General features: G+C 41.5%; 1 protein-coding gene across 1 annotated transcript in view; it reads right to left on the minus strand.

Annotated features, from left to right (window-relative positions):
• sca (scabrous) overlaps positions 1-9,662 on the minus strand; it is a 108,545-nt gene extending 98,883 nt beyond the window's left edge. Inside the window, exon 1 of the mRNA XM_067156527.2 lies at positions 9,439-9,662. Coding sequence (XP_067012628.1) covers positions 9,439-9,662 — 224 coding nt within the window. The remainder of the gene's footprint in view (positions 1-9,438) is intronic.
• Between the last annotated feature and the right edge of the window lie 12,675 nt (positions 9,663-22,337).

The following is a 22,337-nucleotide window of genomic DNA, read 5'->3' on the forward strand; positions in this document are numbered from 1 at the left end:
CTTGACAGTGTATATCTTACCTCCGTAGCACTTGGTCTTTATAGTCGAAAGCATGGCCTTATTCCAAGAAATAACAATCCCTCTTACAGAGAAGTTGAATTTCAATAGCAAACCTCACTCTAAAGTTTATTTCCGTCTGTTCCTAGAACTAACTCAAGTATTCTTGGCTTTGGAGGTTTTGTTCATGAGAACAGAAACAGGAATTGGCTCGAGTTTCTCTAAAGTTTGAAGCGTGTTAACTTAGAATTTAATTGTCGAGCTTGGTACAGAAGAAAGGGGACTTTTGGTATGTATAACAATTTTTATGGAGCAGTTACGAGTTCTGAAAAATGTACTCACTGGAAGTGTTTTAGTATGAATGTATTGAAATCCATGTACGCCGGTAGGTTATGTGGAACGTAAGAAACGTCTGGTGCATTTCCTTGCAATACCTGATTGTAGAGCAGGATGTTGATATGGCAGTATATCCTGTGTTCTTTTCACTGCCTTCTAAATCCAGATGCGTTGACGTGAAGAAGAGTTTTGTGCATATTTTTCTTTCCGCCATCTATGGTACCTATTGTTGAAGATATTTGGTATTTTCACTGCCTCCTAGATCCAGATGCCGTGAATTCGAGAAGAGTTCCCTGCTCTTTTCCTTCCACGCGTAATAGCTCAGCTCATTGAACTCTGTTGGTATTTCCACAAACCTCTAGACCCAAACACATTACAGCCTCCTCAATTCAGATCTGTTGAGGCCTAGACTCTTACAATGCCAGCTTAAATGCATATCAGTATACTGATGTAAACATTGAAGGACCCTTCAGGTCTAGATATAGGCTAGCAGGCCTGTCCCCATTTCTTAAGAAACTAAAACTTTATGTATTCTCTACGAAGGCACGTATCGACCAAGGCCCTGATTCATGTTTAAGCTAAATAACCTCTGGAAGAATAAGGGCACGGGGAACGAAAAGAAACCAGAATCAAAAGAGACAAGCAGAAAAGTAACAGATAATAATAATAATAATAATAATAATAATAATAATAATAATAATAATAATAATAATAATAATAATAATTTATTATTTTTATTGTCCGCCTCTGTGGTATAGTGGTTAGTGTGATTAGCTGCCACCCCTGGAGACCCGGGTTCGAATCCCGGCTCTGCCACTAAATTTGAAAAGTGGTACTGGGCCTGGAACGGGGTCCACTAAGCCTCGGAAGGTCAATTGAGTAGAGGTGTTCCGATTTCCACCTCAACCATCCACGAAGTGGTTTTCCGTGGTTTCCCATTTCTCCGCTTCCTTCCGTCTTCCTTGCCTATCCCTTCCATTCTTCCCATCCCCCCACAAAGCTCCTGTTGACCATAGCAGGTAAGGCCACCTGGGCGAGGTACTGGTGCTGCTTCCCAGTTTTATCCCCCAACCCAAAGTCTCACGTTCCAGGACACTGCCCTTGAGGTGGTAGAGGTAAGATCCCTCGCTGAGTCCGAGGGAAAAACGGATTAAGAAAGAAAGAATTATTCTTCTTCTTCTTATTATTATTATATGGCCAGAGCCACGCAGGTAACTTAGAAGGATGGAAATGAAAGAATCGCTAGATCTTGTAAGCCTTAAACCATCGGGATGGAAAGACAACAGCATTTAATCAAAACAGATAGCATTCGGAAGTTGAACGCGAAGGAACCTGATAGTAACAGAAGCAATACCAGATTCATTCAAAGTCCCGAAGTCGTTAGTGCATTATGCTAAGAGGGGAGCTCATAATGAAACTAAGAAGACTAGTAAAAATACAGTGAGCTCAAAGAGATGTTTAGAGTATGAACAGTAACAAGAAGAATTCGACAACTACTGTAGCCAGAGCAGCTGCGGCGAGCAGGTGGTTTAGGATATATCCTTCAGACACGCTATTTTGGACTTAAATTCTTCTACGAATTTTTTTTTTTTTTTTTTTTTTTTTGAGCATCTCATTCTGCAGTAGATCCACGATGCCAAACAGGTCTTCTCCCCTCACTCAAACGTTTTGAATAATTTAAAAGCCACAACTCGAAGGGAATTTTATTACAACTGTGAAGAGCTAACGGGATAAGTCAGTCGCCCTCGCACTGTTGCTCACGCAAAGCCTTCCCCCTCCACCTTCCACAACACACACTAGACGTGTCTGTCAAGCTTCATTCACAGACTTGGGACAAGGTAATAAAACACGTGCCACATCGCCGAGGTGACTTCTGAAGCAGCGAGTACTGGCGCAGAATAAACATCAAAAATAAAGACAACCATGACGACAGTCGCGTTGCTAAGGAACTACAACTATTTTCTGTTGAATACTTTTTTTTTGCTAGGGGCTTTACGTCGCACCGACACAGATAGGTCTTATGGCGACGATGGGATAGGAAAGGCCTAGGAGTTGGAAAGAAGCGGCCGTGGCCTTAATTAAGGTACAGCCCCAGCATTTGCCTGGTGTGAAAATGGGAAACCACGGAAAACCATCTTCAGGGCTGCCGATAGTGGGATTCGAACCTACTATCTCCCGGACGCAAGCTCACAGCCGCGCGCCTCTACGCGCACGGCCAACTCGCCCGGTTGTTGAATACTACTAATGGAGTTCGGCCTTGGAAGACCATGGGGACAATATTTACAGAGTGATGGAGCATACATTACAGAACTTCGTGGTTGAAATAGAGTCACAACTAGGGCTCGGAAGTTAACGAAAGGCCCTTTTTTTCTCGAGAGTCCAAATACGAAGCCCAACATAATATATGTTCATTCTAGGTCAATATGGTCCATCCCCGCGGTGTAGGGGGCAACGTATCTACCAGTCACCCGGCGGACACGGGTTCGATTCCCGGACGGGTCAGGGGTTTTAATTGTAAATGATTAATATCCCTGGCCTGGGGACTGGGTGTTTGTGTCGTTCTTAATGTTCCATTCCTCACATTCAACACTCTACACTTCCGCCATTCCAGGTTCATGTCTCTAGAGGTCGACGCTACGAACAAAGAAGGTCATTATAGGCCATACAATGATGGGTCTTGTTCGGCGGTTTTTGTCTATTGGTCCGTTTTTAGATCTTAACTGCTTTTTTTAAACTTCTCCTTTTGACTACATTTGTACTGCCCATTCTCAATTCGAATTATCGTTAGTTCGTCCATCACCTCTTAAACGTCTTTGTTCTAGTAAATACATATACTTGAATCATATCTGACAAGAGAAAAAATTAAAGGAAACAAAAAATGCTTGAAAATCTAGGGGTATCAAATTATGTGCAAGACAAGTGAAATAGTGAAAGGAGAAAACTGTGATGTGAGTGTTTTTGAAGAGGAAGATCTCACTAGTTTCAGGTATGAACCCTTAAGATTCGTTAATGTGGAGAGAAGATTCTCGATGTTTCGCAACGTCCTGTCTGAAAACCGAGGAACCTGGAGATGACTATTGCGATATACTGCAAAGGTTTCCGAATTCCAACTGCTGTAACCCTAGTGGGGTTAAGTCAAATGTGATACCAGTTATACTAATTTCAATTTCTTTCTCCAGGATATCCGTTGTGGGTTCGATGAATTTATGCTAGGTGGAAAGAAAATATTGAATTCTAAATTCTACAAGTACACTTTTTAACAAACACGGAATTCCCGTTTTTACACTATGTTTAAACATATTGTAGACACGGATTTTAATTTTAAGTATACTCCATCTATCCTTTCTTGTCCAACCCTTTAAACCCCCCCCCCTTTCCTTTCCTCGTTCAATATTAAATAGTAATAATTTTCTAAAGTTCCCATGGGAAAAATGATCAAGGTTTATGACATGCTTACAATTCATCTATTATCATCTAAGGTTTTTTCCATGCAGTTGAAGACGACTACTAAGTGGTCGAAACATGTACTGTGATTTTAAATGTTTTTATAATTTTGCTAAAGGCAAGTAATAAAGTAATTTAATCTAATAAGCTGATTATGTTAAAGTACAAAACGATACTGTCTAAAAAAATACGCAACTCACTCACATATTATTGCACTATTTGTTGTATATCACCAGAATTTTACCTTTCTAAAAAGTATATTCCTTCATTAAATATGTAACTAAAACTAAACTTATGAGTGTATTTGGATAGCACTTCTACGACCCTTTTTTTTGTTGATATTTTAGGTTTTTAGATATTTTCCAGGCAACTACCGAGCTCTTACAACTGAATACTACAGTCTGATAAATATTGACAAATTACAGAGCATAATGGTGGAGTTAGTTGTCATAAGATGAGAACAACAGACGTTTTTTTAATTACAGACTGCTATGCCTCTCAGTCTCCATCAATTCACTAAACGCTCCCACAACCCTCTATTTATAACTAGATGTGGCCTCGTTTATTTCTACACCTCTAACTTCAAATCATTAGAAAATGTCTCCCTCTACTTCTCTTACCGTCCATGACCTTTCCCCCTCCATTCGCCTCTCATGGCACCACTGCCGCACACGGTAAATGCCAACCACTTCCTCCATCGAGTTCATTCTGAGTACCCTCCCGCCATTGTTCCCACCTGTCGATCATTCTCGCTATTTTGATGTTAAATTTTACACTTTCCTTTGCATCGCACCGATACAAACAGATCTTATGGCAGCGATGGCATGGGAATGGGCTACGGAAACCATGGAAAACCATCTTCAGGGTTGCCGACATTCTCCTGAATGCAAGCTACGCAGCCTCTGTTTAGGTGACTTTCCTGCCTATTACTTCTAACTTCCGAGTACGATATGCTGATTCCACCCAGCTTTCATTCTCATACAGCAAAGTTGGTCTGAAAATAGCCCGGTGTGAAGATAGATTCACCCGGGAACTGAATTAATTCTTACAAAATATGGTTGACCACTCACTGCATTAGCTTTGCTGCACCTTGATGCAATCTCACTTACTGCACTTCCAACCTGGCAGAACGCACATCCTAAGTATTTGAAATGATTACTAGTTCCTGACTTTTTTTCCCAAATCTGATATTCAATTCCCTTAGTTTTCTTCCCTAATCACATCCCCCTGTGTGTTGAGGCGGTAGAATAACTCCCACTGTATCCCCTCCTTGTCGTAAGAGGCGACTAAAAGGGGCCCCAGGGGCTCTGAACTTTGGAGCGTGGGGTGGCGACCACGGGGCCTTCAGCTGAGTCCTGGCATTGCTTCCACTTACTTGTGCCAGGCTCCTCACTTTCATCTATCCTATCCGACCTCTCTTGGTCAACTCTTGTTCTTTTCCGACCCCGACGCTATTAGGTTTGCTAGGGCTAGGGAGTCTTTCATTTTCACGCCCTTGGTGGCCCTTGTCTTTCTTTGGCCGATATCTTCATTTTTCGAAGTGTCGGATCCCTTCCACTTTTCCCTCTGATTAGTGTTATATAGAGGATGGTTGCCCAGTTGCAATTCCTCTTAAAACAATAATCACCACCACTGAGATGCTTGCCTTAAGGGCTAGAACTGTGGATATTTTCTGTCTGATTATTGTTATATACAGGATGCTTACCCAGTTGTACTTCCTGCAAAACAATAATCACCAGTCTTGGAAATGGTGCGTTGTAAGTTTGAAAATACTTTCTTCCTTGAGGAGCAAAATTAATTTCGAATTCGCATAGATCGTTACGAGAAAAACAAAACTGTTCTAATAATAATACTTGAGAGGGGTGCGCACGTATCTGCAGAGGCCGTGTCTCGGCGCGCCGGCTTATCAACATCCCGTAACCGTAATCTCCTCAAGGAAACAAGTGACGTGCTGGTCTCGTCGCCATGGTTACCGCGTTGCCTGTCTTGAACGCCTCATTTAGCCTCCTGACTTGCCAGAGGGATGTAATGGAATTCTTGACAGATGGCCATGCTGCTCTCTCACCCGCCTGGAGGGTAGAAAATAGCTGCAAGGAATATGCATTCAAAGCACTATTATATTCTTCTGGTAACGTTGTTCTTTCTAATACTTGAATCTTCCTAGTCTTTCTTCTACCTCGAGTCAGCATTTTATTAGGATATGGTCAAGTTTTACGGCAGAATGCCTTTCCTGCCACCTCGGTCGTATGCGGGTGATAGAACACTCCCACAGCATTCCCTGCCTGTCGCATAAGGGGTACCCTCCCAAGAACGATATAATACGTAAAGAGATGATAAACTAAAGCAAAGCAGGAATGTTCTCAGTTTCACGAGCTGATATCGTGGTTACAAGACCCTCTGTTATACGTGTAATCGGAAGAACAGGAATGTAACTTTCATTTAAGGAATTCCACGTGCACTGATTAGGATTCAAAACAATACCATCTTGGTGAAAACTCAGTTATTTAGTTAATCATCTGTCAATCCCCGAATTTTAAATACCGCGGGTTATTATTGTTATTAAGTGTCCTACATCAAAACTGGGAGCTCAGAACCAAGGATTTGGAACAGAAGTAAAATTAAAATCTCCTTCTGGCATCCTTTGAACGGCTCGCAGCCGTGACGCCATAATAAATTTATGAAAATTCTGGGATTGACCTTTGTGACGATAACAGGTCCACATGTTTTTACCCATCCTGAATCTCATTTGATTTTGCTTAAAGTCACAACAACAGATACCAGAATAACACAAATTTTATGAGAGTACAGTCACACACTCGAAAATTAATATTAATTTAATGATAAGAGGCCAGTAGAGGATTGTGGAGGCATTTAGTTAATTCACCGGAACTTTCAGTCTGAAAGGTTAAAGGCACAACAGTTGATAATGAAGATTTAGGTATGTTATCCACTGGAAGTCTAGGTTTACGTTATATGCGAAGAATTGCAACGAGATTCTTCAGTTTGAAAGTCAAAATTGTAATGACCAGGTCTCAAATCACATCCGGCATGAAAACATTTATTAATTCTTACGAAGTCCTTTTCTCTTTAAAAGGAAGCGATAAGAAAGAGATTGCGTATTCAGTAGTAAGATAACACGTCAAAACTAATATTTCTTTCGAGTGTAATTTGTAAATCATATCATTTTTAGAGGTACAAATCGTTGTTTAAGAAATATTTGCATATTTAAGTTATTTCTGCTGACAATTAACAGAAGAATTTGGGTCTCTGAATCTACAGGATCCAGTTGCAATCAGAAAATGAGGCTTCGAGGATGACGGGAGAAAGACGCATGTTTGTAGCAACTCGCTGCGTATACTGAGCTAGAAGGAAAGCCAAGCAAATACTGATGCCACTTGGTGCAAAGCGACCCATAGGTTGGTTTAAGTACGTAGTTTTAGGCAAGGTTTTATCGTCGTTCAAGTATTTCCTGGGAAAGAAACCATTCTTGAAGTAAACATGTACAAACATGCAGAATTGGTTCCCATTCCATCGCAAGCAAGATACAGCGAGTATTACCAACTTGTGAAGACTTTACGAAACTTCATTCACATTTCACTTCGCAGCAAAGTTAGTGGACAATTTAATAATTATTGCATTCACGTTTAGGAGAATCAGCACTAGACATATTATTGTCAATGGCATAGACCACCGATGTCTTATTTAACCCCTTATGGGGAAGAAAAATGTTACTGTGAATAATTACTCTGAACTTATCTTGATTGGTTCTTACCCATAAATAAAGGTAAGGGTGTATTCTGCCCGAAGGCAGGTCCGAACCAACACAGAGGTGTGCCTGAGCCGGAGTTTACGTACGGTGGGGTGGACAGTTCCTTTCCGCTCCTCCATTCCCTTACCCCCACCAACAACGCGTGGCAATCCATCCAAATCTTGACCACATCCAATTTTGCTTAACTTCGGATATCTCACGGGACCCGGTGTTTTAACACGACTACGGCCGTTGGCTACCCATAAATGACAAATATAAAATATTCACATCTAAATTCGTACATAGTAGAGTGGCAACATGATTTTCCGAGAATTTGGTCAAACAGTAGATATAATTGCTAATAAAATCATCGTATCAACAATCTGAAGAAAAATCATTAAAGTAATGATGGAGCAGCTGTCATGCCATATTTTTATTTATTTATTTATTCAGTTAATGTATTTTCACATCTGATTCGTTAACTGAATGGTGAGCGTTCTGAACTTCGGTTCAGATAATCCCGGGTTTGATTCCTGGGGACTGAGATGTGTGATCGTGTTAATATACACATCTCCATTTACATACGACACACTACCAACCACCGCGGGAACACGTGATATTGAATACATTCGCAGGGGGTTGGCGTCGAGAAGGGAATCCGACCGTGAAATTAGGCCGAATCCACTTCTGACATAATTTAAAATATTAATTTACCGCTAGAACTGTAGGTAAAACATTCCAGATAAATATATGTAAATAATGTAATACCGGTACTTTTTCATGATTTGCCAAGATATTCGTACGTTAATACCATTTCGTCTCACGACTTTGTGGAGAATATTAATTTACAGTTTCAACCAGGACTTAAATGAGCCGGTACTCATGAATCTTACAATGATAAATCTTTAAATTTTTACCATTGATTGGCTCGTATCTTGTCTCTACGGTCCCGGACAGATCTGTCATTTTGTGTGACTCCCTCTCATAACTAGTATTCTTGATTTTTCCCGCCCGATAGGCTAGCATGTCCCAGTATAGAAAAAACCTGTCCCCTCCCCCTTTCCTCAGCAGTCACCGATATCGCAGTATCCATGAGGCTTCAGCGCAACGAATGAAATTGAGACTCCTATTAGAAATGTGTTACATCGTACTGAAATACTTAGCAGATTTAATGTTTATTAATATTACGAGACCCACACTTTGGTTCTTTGATCCAGTGTCATAATATATGAAGGCTTATTTGTCATCAGAAACACGTTCGGCAGATGATACGAGTAAAACAGACAGAAAGAACCTCGTATCTGTGAATCCTTTTGAAATTTTCTTAAACGTTAGGTGAACGCTGGTAGTTCTAAAATTAAAACCCCGATTTCAACCTGTGTGGGGCACCTCAGATAACCCCAAGAAAGGTTCAACCCCAAATTACCTTAGTAAATATTAGTAATTTACAGAGTTTAATTAATTAATTAATTTCAGAATCAATTATTCAATGATCTGTCAATGAAGGGTTTTAAAACACGCGTGTTGTAAAATATATTCACCATTCACTACAAGATAATTCAAAGGGAAAATCTGTACCTCATAGTTCAAGAGTCGCGATTATGATGTTTTGGAAGTCTATCGCAAGAATTGTTGGAAATAAATTTGTGTGAAGATACCCTGCAATACCTCCAAGCTGAATTCAAATCCACTATGGAGTGTTAAAGAAAAGGAAGCCTTATTTCCCATATATCTTAGCTGTACAGAACAGCAAGTAAGAAAGTTTAAAATTAATTAAAATAATAGTCGAAAACAAAAGAAAAAGAGTAACTGAGCGCCGGTTATAAGCGCATAATGAATTGTGAGTTACGACTCTTCAGCTCTGAGGTACAGAATAATTTTAATGAGAATATAGTATTTTATTTTTCACTTACCGGAGGCTTTCCACTTCGCTTTTCAGCGAGGACAGTTCAAGACTTTTCTCCAAGGATCCTCTCAGTGAATTCTCGAGCAGCTTGAAGTCCTCACTCCTCCTCTGTAGCAAGGCGTTCACTTGTCCCTTAAGGGCCTTCAGTTCGTCTCTCAACTCACTATCGTCTTCACTCACTACACCCGCTATCGCCACACACAGCACTAGTACAGCAATTGAGCGCGCCATGGCTCACAACAGACTGAACTCCAAGGGCCCCCACAACTCGCTTTTACCGGCTGACGCGAGAGGGGAGAAGACAGCTGCGCGCAGCTCTGCCAGTAGTCTTTTGTTAATAGGCAGCTGCTAGGCAACCGGCAGGTGCTAAGGTTAGGATTGCCGCAAGCTAAGAAGGAAAGGTGGGCATTGGCTTTCTTCAAGACCAACTGGATGTCTGTTCTGTCTCAACTGACGTGTGCCCGGCTCGTGGCGCGAGCAGGTCACGTGGCCCCACACAAACAAGAAGCTCGATTTTTTAATAGTTTTATTTTATTTTTGGAAAACGGAGTTTAATATCGTGCAGCACAGACGGCTGGCTGGCGCGTGTCCGCAGATGGGCTGCAGACTCCTAGGCGCTTTAAAATGACACCGGCCACATGTGAACCGGGACCTGAAGGAGGAGCAAGGAACATACGCCGCCATCCCCCCCCCCCACAGCACACACTCCCCCAATTACGTCGATATGTAACTCCGTCGGTTGTGGACCCACTTGGCCCCCACTCCGCCATCACCCCATCCCTCCTGTCTGAACGCGTGCAGGTGGATTAGCAATAATAATAATAATAAGAAGAAGAAGAAGAAAAGGAATGATGATGATAATAATAATAATAATAATAATAATAGTAATAATAATAGAGGGATCTCTCTTGTATCCGTCACATACAAAATTTTATCAGCGTGTCTCTTGCATAGAACACAGAAGCAATTAGACTTTTTTACAATTTGATTTACGTCGCACCGACACTGATAGGTCTTATGGTGACGATGGGATAGGAAAGGGGTAGAAGTTGGAACTAGGTGGCCTTAAATTAAGGTACAGGCCTGATGTGAAAATGGGAAACCACGGAACACCATCTTGAGGGCTGCTGACATTGTGATTCGAACCCACTATCTCCCGGATGCAATCTTACAGCTGCGCGCCCCTAACCTCTCGGCCAACTCACCCGGCAAAGCAATTATAAGCCAGATTAGTTGAATATGAAGCAGGATTCAGACCATATAGGTCATACCTGGAACACAGTTTTAACCTCAAAACCATACTCAAAATGCGAGTTTTCAGACAGAAACCCCTTGTATCGATATTTGTAGATTTCAAAACAAGCTTACGAATCCGTAGATTTCATTCTTAACTTATATTTATCTCCTTGTGGATTAACCACACAAGCAACTCTCGCACACGAGTAAAAAATATTTGTTATTCATTAGACCCCATCTGCTATATGGCTCAAGTCAGCCTCCTCCTCAAAGAGTAAGTACATAAGTTGAATGTATTTATTGTATTAAATTATGTGTTGATCATTAGCCAAGAGCACTATGTGTGATGATATCAACATTAATACGAATTGATTTAATTGCTTAGCTTATGACCATAAGCGGTCCACCCTTCAAAGGAGAGGGACTTCCTACCAGATTAATATGTAATAATGCCGGGCTGAGTGGCTCAGACGGTTGAAGCGCTGGCCTTCTGACCCCAACTTGGCAGGTTCGATCCTGGCTCAGTCCGGTGGTATTTGAAGGTGCTCAAATACGTCAGCCTCGTGTCGGTAGATTTACTGGCACGTAAAAGAACTCCTGCGGGACTAAATTCTGGCACCTCGGCGTCTCCGAAGACCGAAAAACTAGTTGGTGGGACGTAAAACAAATAGCATTATTATTATTAATATGTAATAATGAACAGGGCATTAAGTCAGGCCAGAAGCCACACACACAAAATTGTGAGGGCATATAAATATCAATGTAATCTGTATATGACCGTTCAGTGTACGAGCAGGTCTACTGTAGCTTGTATGTTGGGAGGACTTCACTTCGCTTTCTAATAAATCATCTGTACCTTGAAACTTTGAATAATACTACCGTCATTCTTCGACCTGTGATCTGACATCTTCTATTGGACTCGAGTTACGACTCAGGTCCGAACCCAAGATACCTCCATTCAAGACATAATTCAAAATTGATTATCGTCGCACCTTCGGCTACGTGACATCCTGAATCTGAGTGCCCTCTTGCAATTGTTCCCACCTATTCGTATTAACAATCATTCACGCTGCTTTCATGTCTGATAGTTCTAGCTTATAATAATAATAATAATACTAATAATAATAATAATAATAATAATAATAATAATAATAATACCATGTTCTTCTAAATGTAATAGATTATATTTTGTTTCATGCAAAAGCAAAGTCATCTCCGTACAGGCCATGAAGGCCCTTGGAGGTGTGGAAGGTAAAGGCTTCCACCATTCGTAACTTCGGCACGTGATGGGGTAGAGTGGTTAGCTCTACGTCCGGCCACCTTTGCCCCTAGGAATTAACCATATACTCATTTTTTGTGTAGGCTGAGTGAACCTCATGGCCATATGCACCTCCGGAAGTGGAAATCTCGTTTCTTAAATTTTACGGCTTCCTGACGGGGATTCGAACCCACGTCCTTCCGGGCGAACCGAGAACGCCTTTATCGCCTCGGTCAGGCAGCCCCTTTTGTTACATGACACAATGTATTATAATTGCAGAATGAGACTTCCATGAACTGAAGGCGTTGGGCAGTTGGCTATATCCTGAAGGGGAAGTGTATCTACCTCTTCCCTGGAATTCCTGATCTCGTCTCCAGTCTTGTCAAAGGATTTAAATCTTTGTACCCGACTTGGAATTCCTGAGTCTCATGAAAATCATCGAGGTTCTTATTGATATGAGGTGTAGTGGGCCCGGTCACGAAAGTTAAGCAACGGCCTCAACTAGCCGTCATGCTGACTACGTAACACCCTTTCATTAGTACTTAATCAGCGACTATAAGGATTACTGTGCAGCATCCTTAATAAATCCTTGGAGTCATGTATCGCACATTACATCTGAGTTAGTAGTCGTCCAACAGAAAAAAGTGGTATGGTCCTTTTAAAATCCCCTGTGCGTTATATAAATCTTCTTACAATGTGGTTACGCGGGTAGCATAATCAAGGGAGCTCTCGTGAGGTTGTTGCTACTTGATGTTGCAATACATGCAATCCTTTCTCTATTACCTATTTCTGAGCAAAGTTAATGGGACTCAGGATAGTCAGCCATCCGATAGAACAAAACCGAAAATCCAAAATGACACACAGGCAGCCAAATTACGTCAAATTAAAAATGACTATCGGGGTAGTTGAAGCCATAAATTATTATAATATTATTATTAGAATATTATTTCCGCCTTCTCAGCTGAATGATCAACGTAGATTCAGACGGCCCTGCGTTAGAATCCTTGCTGGCCGCGGATTTTAATCATAATTGTTGAATTCCCTTGGCTTGGGGATCGTGTATTTGTGCCCTTCCCCCGGACATCCCTGGAATTTACACACCACGCATAGCACTATCTTACACTAGAACAACACGCAGTTTCCCATACAGGGCTGATGCCGGCTACGTTCATCGGATGGTCTGCCTTACAAGGGCTGCACCAGGCTAGCAACAACCACATGAAATTATTATTATTATTATTATTATTATTATTATTATTATTATTATTATTATTATTATTATTAGATTCTGGATTTTTAGGCCGAAATTGGTTAGGATGCAAACTATTAGCAAGAGTCGTCTAGTCTGCTCTTCTGGAATGCAGCGAGAGTAATATAAATTCCAGGAGTTTGATGGAAGAACACCTAATACTTATGCAAAACTTATGCCATATCTGTTGTGCAGGCTAATGTATACTTGCTATTCGCTTCAGTATGTTTGCCTTCTAACCTATTACTGCCTTAAAATCTGTGATCTAACCATCATTATTTATTTATTTATTTATTTATTTATTTATTTATTTATTTATTTATTTATTTATTTATTTATTTATTTCGTAGAACATATCATATATACAAGGTGAAAACTATCTCCAGGCGAGCTAAACTGAGGCACTATAATACAGTGATTAAAACGGATTGTACGTAAGCTAGTGAATGCCTAAAAAGGACAGGAAAAGTGGGACTGAGAGAAAATGAGAAATTCGAAAGAAAGATCCTTCCCAAAATAATGGGTCCAAAGATTGTGGACGGACAATATAGGTTGCGAGGAAGGGAATAACATTACCGTGACAATGAAAGGCTGAGTCCATGAAGAAACGGAGTATAAATTCTATGAGCATTTATTTAGAATGGGTGAGAAGAGACTAACGAAAAGGATTTTCACAATACTAAAGTATCGGACAAATGGTTCAGGGAGGTGAGAAGAATCTCAAACAGGTGGGACTAAATTCAAAAAACGTCTCTAACCGAACAAAGTTTAGGTCAGTGATCGACAAATTCAAGGGATTCTGTGACGAACCAACACTTAACCGTGGGTGGATGGAAGAAAGAAGACAGGCTGCCAGAGAAAGGATGCTAAAGTTTTGAGCTGTGAAGGAGGCTTCCAGGAACATGTAACTGTTACCTAAGGTGGTCTCTAATGGCCGTAAGCGAAAATATAAATATTTATTTATTTATTTATTTATTTATTTATTTATTTATTTATTTATTTATTTATTTATTTATTTATTTATTTATTTATTTATTTATTTATTTGGTTGTTATTTGTTGTTCTCGATGTGAGAACCCTCAGCTTAAAAGTACGGTACCCCTTTCTCCGTGTTTTTTTCTTCTAGACCTGGCGATGTCGCGCATTCGGACTGGTCTAGTTTGACGGCCAGATACCCATCCCTGATGCCAAGCCTATGTGGAGGAATGTATTCTGTTACTATGAGCTTCTGTGGTCGTCGTTGTGTAAATGAAGACTTGTGTCTGGAAACAAATACAGCACTCAGTTCCCAATCGAGAAGAATTAAGCAGGCACGGTCAAAATCGGAAGTCAGGCCAGTAATCGGACCCGGGAACCTATGCACCGAAGACCACTACCCCGACCATTCAAGGCAAGGGAAAATATCTCAATCTCCTTTATGACAACGGAGTAAATAAATAAACAAATATTAATTAATTATTTAATGAGGCCTAATAAGAAGAGGGTTGTCAAATACAGGATATTGAAATTGGTAATAGTTATTCTTCCTGTTGAATTGTTTGCGACTTTCAAAGAATGTACCAACGTTGACTATTATTGAACTAATACCGGGTGTTCAGAAAAAGATGTTATAATTGTTGCTGTGTTACCGAAATAATACCGGGAGTTTACTAAATGCGGTCACAGTTGTTGATGTGTTACCGAACAAATACTGGGTGTTCAAAAATGTGGTTACAATTGATTACGTGTTACTGAAGTAATACGGGGTGTTCAATAAATGTGGTTACAATTGTTGATGTGCTACTGAACTAATACCGAGTGTTCAATAAATGTGGTTACAATTGTTAATGTGTTACTGAACGAACACCGGGTGTTCAAAGAATGTGGTTACAATTGTTTCTGTGCTACTGAACGAATACCGGGTGTTCAATAAATGTGGTCACAATTGTTTCTGTGCTACTGAACGAATACCGGGTGTTCAATAAATGTGGTCACAATTGTTTCTGTGCTACTGAACGAATACCGGGTGTTCAATAAATGTGGTTACAATTGTTTCTGTGCTACTGAACGAATACCGGGTGTTCAATAAATGTGGTCACAATTGTTGATGTGCTACTGAACTATTACCGGGTGTCCAATAAATATGGTTACAATTGTTGATGTGCTACTGAACTAATATCGGGTGTTCAAAAATGTGGTCACAGTTGTTGACGTGTTACTGAACGAACACCGGGTGTTCAAAGAATGTGGTTACAATTGTTTCTGTGCTACTGAACGAATACCGGGTGTTCAATAAATGTGGTCACAATTGTTGATGTGCTACTGAACGAATACAGGGTGTCCAATAAATATGGTTACAATTGTTGATGTGCTACTGAACTAATACGGGATGTTCAAAAATGTGGTTACAATTGTTGATGTGCTACTGAACGAATACAGGGTGTCCAATAAATGTAGTCACAATTGTTTCTGTGCTACTGAACTAATACCGGGTGTTCAATAAATGTGGTCACAATTGTTGATGTGCTACTGAACGAATACAGGGTGTCCAATAAATGTAGTCACAATTGTTGACGTGCTACTGAACTAATACTGGGTGTTCAAAAATGTGGTCACAGTTGTTGACGTGTTACTGAACGAACACCGGGTGTTCAAAGAATGTGGTTACAATTGTTTCTGTGCTACTGAACTAATACGGGGTGTTCAAAAATGTGGTTACAATTGTTGATGTGCTACTGAACTAATACGGGGTGTTCAAAAATGTGGTCACAATTGTTGTTGATGTCTTACTGAACTAATACCGGGTGTTCAAAATGTTGTTACAGTTGTTGATGTGCTACTGAACAAATACCGGGTGTTCAAAAATGTGGTTACAATTGTTGATGATTTACTGAACTAATACTGGGTATCAATGTTGTATTATCCAATTAATTCGAAGTTTTTAATAAGACCAGGAAGAGAGATGCGGCAATTCGCACTGCAGCAGTACCTTGGCTATTCAGCTTATTTCATGCTCTCATTAGGCCGATACCCGGGGAAAGAGATAGAAGACGGCGGAGCACGTGCGGCAGATGGTAGACTGGAAGACAGCTGCAGATCTTCCCTCCATCTGGCCGGCAGCAGTCAGGTCACAATTGTACGGCTTTACATCTCGAGTCAGCTTCACCATGTAAGAATAAGGGAGGTCCTACTTTGAACTGATTGACCCGCGGACCAATAGTCGCTTATTTTGTTAGGGAATTATTAATTGTGGAAATAATATGGAACCAGTGTTCCTGAAACTCAAGAAGGAACTGCTCTACCGTACAGTATCATGTCTACACCTTGTAACAAGCCACACCGAACTCTGACTTTCTGTCTATCGGTTATTTTAATTCTTGTTTTCCACTTTGACATAAATATGTCCAGTCTGGGGGCATCTAGAATTATCGATAGCAACCGTGCAGTCTGTGATGTGAAGTATTGAAGGATGGCCATGACTTTTAATTTCGTGTGGCTATTTCTAGCCGAGTGCAGCCCTTGTAGGACAGATCCTCCGATGAGGGTGGGCGGCATCTGCCATGTGTAGGTAACTGGGTGTTATTGTGGTGGAGGATAGTGTTATGTGTGGTATGTGAGTTGCAGGGATGTTGGGGACAGCACAAACACCCAGTTCCCGGGCCATTGGAATTAACCAATGAAGGGTAAATTCCCCAACCCGGCCGGGAATCGAACCCGGGACCCTCTGAACCGAAGGCCAGTACGCTGACCAATCAGCCAACGAGTCGGACATAGCCTTGAATGAGAGACATATCATCGGAGAGAGGCGTTAAAGTACAGGTGGCCGATGTGACCATGAAGGCTGTGATGTAAGGTATGGATGGATGGTAGGACAATGTTACCTAGCAACCGTGCAGGCTGTGATGTAAGGTATGGATGGATGGTCAGACAATGTTACCAAACAACCGTGCAGGCTGTGATGTAAGGTATGGATGGATGGCCGAACAATGTTACTTAGCAATCGTGCAGGCTGTGATGTAAGGTATGGATGGATGGTCGGACAGTGTTACCTAGCAACCGTGCAGACTGGTTGCCATCTGTATTAGCAGCCCCTGATGGATGGCCATGACCGGGAGACATATTTATGTTCATTTGATTTTTCGCAAACGGAAAACTGGTTCTTCTTTTTGCCCTCTTGTTACTATCTTTCTGTACTTCCTTCTCTACCTCCTCCCATAGTTTCTTCAGCACAAGTGCGTTTTTGCGCAGTTCATCATATGGATTGCAGAATGACTCCGTGTTGTACTCAGATAATAGACCTCTTTGCTCAGAATATGAATGATGCTTCCCGGATTGTGTAACACAATTTCGCCCCCAAGTGCTGCCGGTAAACACCTGGTTAACTATCCACGATAGTTGTTTGACAACTCACCAGGTGGAGCCACGCTCCAATGTTCTCCATGGTTTGTTTTCTTGGGTTAGTTACCCAGCAGACCACCGAAGCACTAAGAGCCTAGTACGTCTTCATGCGATGTGACCGAAACTTAAGAAATGAAACTGACATTTCTCTTGTGCGTAAGGTTCGTGAAAAATTTTGCAGGGAATTGTCATTGTCATCTAAAACAAAACCGGTGAAGAAAGTCAATTTCAAAATATTATATTTTTATTTCGTCATTTATTTTATTCTTTATTTTACCACAAATTTATATTTTCTTTATTTAAGAAACATGATTTTTTCATGAACAATGAAATATCCTCTTTCATTCATTATTATTTACTTTTCGTAACACTGTTCTTTTTAAGAATAGTAATTTTTAATACTTGAGGTTATCTAGCATTGTAATGGTTTCAGATCTTCTTCTTCCTCTTGTTTACTCCTACCTACCTCAAGTTGGCATTTCATTTGCATATGGTCCAGTTTTAGGCCGGAATGCCCTCCTCGTCTCCTCTGTTTTATGAGGGTGACAGAATACTCCCACAGTATTCCCTGTCTGTCGTAAGAGGCAACTATAAGGGGGTACCCTCATGCACTCTTAGCATGAGAGCGTAGGTTGATGACCACGGGGTACCTACCTCAGCTTCCTCTTACTTGTGCCAGGCTCCTCACTTTCATCTATCCTATCCGACCTCCGTTGGCCAACTCTTGTTCTTTTCCGACCCCGATGATGTTAGGTTTACGAGCCCTAGGGGGCCTTTAATTTTCATGCTCTTCGTGAACCTTGTCTGCCTTCTGCCGATTCCATCATTTATGGAAGTGTTGGACCTTTGATTATAGTGTTGTTACCCTCCAGGGTTGCTTTCTCCCTCGCACTCAGCGAAGGATCCCACCTCTACCGCCTCAAGAGAGTTCTGGAGCGTGAGACATTGGGTCGGGGGATACAAATGGGGAGCAAGACCAGTACCTCGCCCCGGCTGCCTCACCTGCTATGCTGAACATGGGCCTTGAGGAGGATGAGGAGATTGGAAGGGATAGACAAGGAAGAGGGAAGGAAGCGGCCGTGGCCTAAAGTTAGGTACCATACCCGCATTAGCCTGGAGGAGAAGTGGAGAAACCACGGAAAACCACTTCCAGGGTGGCTGAGGTGGGAATCGAACCCACCTGTACTCAGTTAGCCTCCCGAGGCTGAGTGGACCCCGTTCCAGTCCTCATACCACTTTTTAAATTTCGTGGCAGAGCCGGGAATCGAACCCGGATTTCCGGGAGTGGCAACTAATCACACTAACTACTACTCCACAGAGACGGACTATTATTATTATTAGAATTGGCTTTACGTCGGACCAACACAGATAGGTCTTATGCCTCGATGGGATAGGAAAGGGTTAGGAGTGGGAAGGAAGCGACCGTGGCCTTAATTAAGCTACATTCCCAGCATTTGCCTGGTGTGAAAATGGGGAAACCACGGAAAACAGTCTTGGGGACTGCCAACAATGGGGTTCGAACCCACTGTCTTACAAATACTGCATACTGGCCGCACTTAAGGGACTGCTGCTACCGAGCTCGGTATTATTATTATTATTATTATTATTATTATTATTATTATTATTATTATTATTATTATTATTATTATTATTATTCACCAAAAACACGAGAGAGGTTAAATCAACTCCAGTGGTTTATATGCTTTCACCAACTCACTTGTATAGAGGTAGTGTGGTCGATTATTGCCTAGTTCGATTCCCGGCCATGACAGAGATTTTTACTTGCACCTGAGAGATGGTTCGAGGTCTCCTCTGTCTATGCGATAACAGTTGAACAGTTAGCTGAGAGTGAGATGGCAGCCCCGGTCTACAAAACCAAAAAGTAACGACCGAGAGGATTCGTCTCGCTGACCATGTATCACCTCACAATCTGCGTGGCTTTGAGTTCAACAACAGTCACTTGGTACGCGAAAGGTCCTTCGGGACCTGTAGTGCCATGTTATCCATTATCAAGGCCCCCTAAAAGAAGCTTCTGTAGCTACAGTCGACAGCATCACGGCCCCTCGTCGCTAGCAATAGAAGTAGCATGTTATGACATAAGACGTGGCCTTGGATCGCCATATAGGTTAGTGCTTGCCGGTGCCCGGATCGGAACCCGCATGCGGCAGTCTGACAGGTCTGGCAAGAGCGGCAGCTGCAGATGTTTGGGACATTAACTTCTTCTTCTGTTTTTTTGCTCTCCTCAAACAACAATCCTTGGAATCGCTTCCACGTATTGGAGTCGCCAGGTGAAGACACAGAACAGCATTCCTCTGTCTTCGGCACGCCTTCTATCACTTAACGAACACATTCAAAGACTGATTAATTAGCTTATCGATCCTCCATTCATATCATGGTTCGTTAACTCATCCATTCATCACATGACTGATTTATCAGCTCCTTATTAACTTACGAACTTTAAGTGACACTTACATGCCCAATTTATTTCTTTTAAATCCGAAATTCGCCAACTATGTACCACATAGGAATTAAAAGATATGCTACGCAATCCAACGAAAAAAATCACTCCTATGAAGTTGTATGGAATGGCACACACAGACTGCTGTGCTAGGCTACGCTAGCGGGCTTGGCGCATGCGCAGTCGTTTCATGTGTGTGGTTTTCGTGAATTATTTAATACACTAGCTATTACATTGTTTAATTGTTTCTGTGTTTCTTAATTATCATGAAAGCCAGACCAAAGGATAAAAGACTGAAGAGATACAAAAGTCTGTCAAATTATTAAATACATAACCATGAAGGACAACTGTTGGCAAACAATAAATTCAACTGTGAAAATTGATTGTATTATTTATTGCTTTTACATATATTTTTTACCCTACATTCTATAATTTGGGTACTTCATATTAATTCTTTTAATATCATTCTCCTTAATACAAAGAAGTTCATGAAGCTGTTCCTGATTAAGACGAAAGTGACTTTTAATTCTTCATCATTTCCACGATTGAATTGACCAAGAATTATTCTCCCTCAAATTTCACATAATATAAAGAATCTTCTCCTCTTTCTGTTTATTTCTCGTTATTCGTCTTCCACGGCAGCGGTAATAAAAAAGCTTCTCCAATTAATCGACCATCTTCAAACAGATGCCCAGCATAGTTTAACTTGTTTTTTTTATTCGTGACATAGCACAACATAGCTTGGCATTACCTAGCATGGCGCAGCTCATCTTAGCTTTCTGTGCGTGGCGGTCGTAAGACTTCTTCGCCTTTCTTCTCCTCCCAGAATCTCTTCTCATCTTTCTCTGATAATGATAATCCACAGCCTGCTTCCAGTCATTCGATCGGGTCAGAAATGGAATAAATGAAGCCCCAGTTTTGCACGCCGAGGATAGGAATGGTGCCGGCTGTCGCACTCCTCGTGGGCAATGATTAATGACTGACAGCTGAAATGAAATGAAATGAAATGATTTTGGAGAGTGTCACTGGAATGAAAGATGACAGGGAAAACTGGAGTACCTGCCTCCGCTTTGTCCAGCACAATTCTCACATGGAGTGACCGGGATTTGAACCATGAAACCGAGCGGTGAGAGGCAGGTGCGCTGCCGCCTGAGCCAAAGAGGATCCTCTCATCTTTCTCTCGTCTTCCGAAATGATCTGTTTAGGTCTTCTTTTTAGTGGTTTATCTGTCGTCTCTTCTTCTGAATCTCTTCTATTGTCGATTGCAACTTCTTCTGCATCCCCTTTTGATCTCTTCTGCCCACAAAGAGGTGGCTTTTAATCGCATGATGTGCACGAATATCCTTTTGGTCACTTGATCTATTAATCAGAACGAAAATGGAACAGGTCCGATACTTCGATAAATGAAGGTAACGGCAAATGAAAGACAAAGGTGATGAAGGGTGAGAAAATGAAAGACTCTCTAGTCCTCGAGTGCTCTGATAACGTCGGGGTCATAAAAGAACAAGAATTGTCCAAGGGAGGTCGGATAGAACATATGAAAGTGAGGAGCCTGGCACACAAATAGGTGGAAGAATGCCAATCAATCTCCAATGATCTATATTTAGGGTTGTCGCCCAAGTCGCCCTGTCAGCGTTTCACTTAGCCCTTTCTTAAATGGTTTCAAAGAATTTATCACATCTCGCTTAATACATTTATTTCCTTCGCTAATTCCTCTTCCCAAAAACGAGTGTTTTCCCCAATGTGCCCTTCTGAATTCCAACTTCATTTCATGCTCCTCCCTAGGCATAAAATCACCGAGCGATTTGGCCACGCGGTTAGGGGCGCGCAGCTGTGCGCTTGCATCCAGGAGATAGTGGGTTCGTACCCAACTGCCGGCAGTCCTCAAGTTGGTTTCCCGTGGTTTCCAATATTCACACCAGGCAAATTCTGTTGCTGTAACTTAGTTAAGGCCACGGCCAATTCCTTCCTAGCCCTTTCCTGTCTTATTGTCGCCATAAGACCACCCAGCCACACAGAGGCTAATATGTAGAAAACGTTTTCTCCCCATATGGGTTAACCTTGAGGGGAAATCAGAGAATGCTAGGGTCGAAATGTGGAAAGAAGAATCAAACCAACTGGATAGAAGCGAAGGAAAGTCTTCCATGTGGACACCAGGAGAAGTGGGCAGTATTGAAAGCCCTTAATAGACTCCGCACAGAAGTCGGAACTGGGGTTTCTCAAGCGATTCATCACTTTGTGAATGTGGAGAGCAGCAGACGATCCAACATCAATGTCAGCGTGTTTTATGTCCTTCAATGTGCACTATGAAAGACTTGATTGCAGCCT

The sequence above is a fragment of the Anabrus simplex genome, chromosome 12 (genome assembly GCF_040414725.1).
Source record: "Anabrus simplex isolate iqAnaSimp1 chromosome 12, ASM4041472v1, whole genome shotgun sequence".
NCBI lineage: Eukaryota > Metazoa > Arthropoda > Insecta > Orthoptera > Tettigoniidae > Anabrus > Anabrus simplex.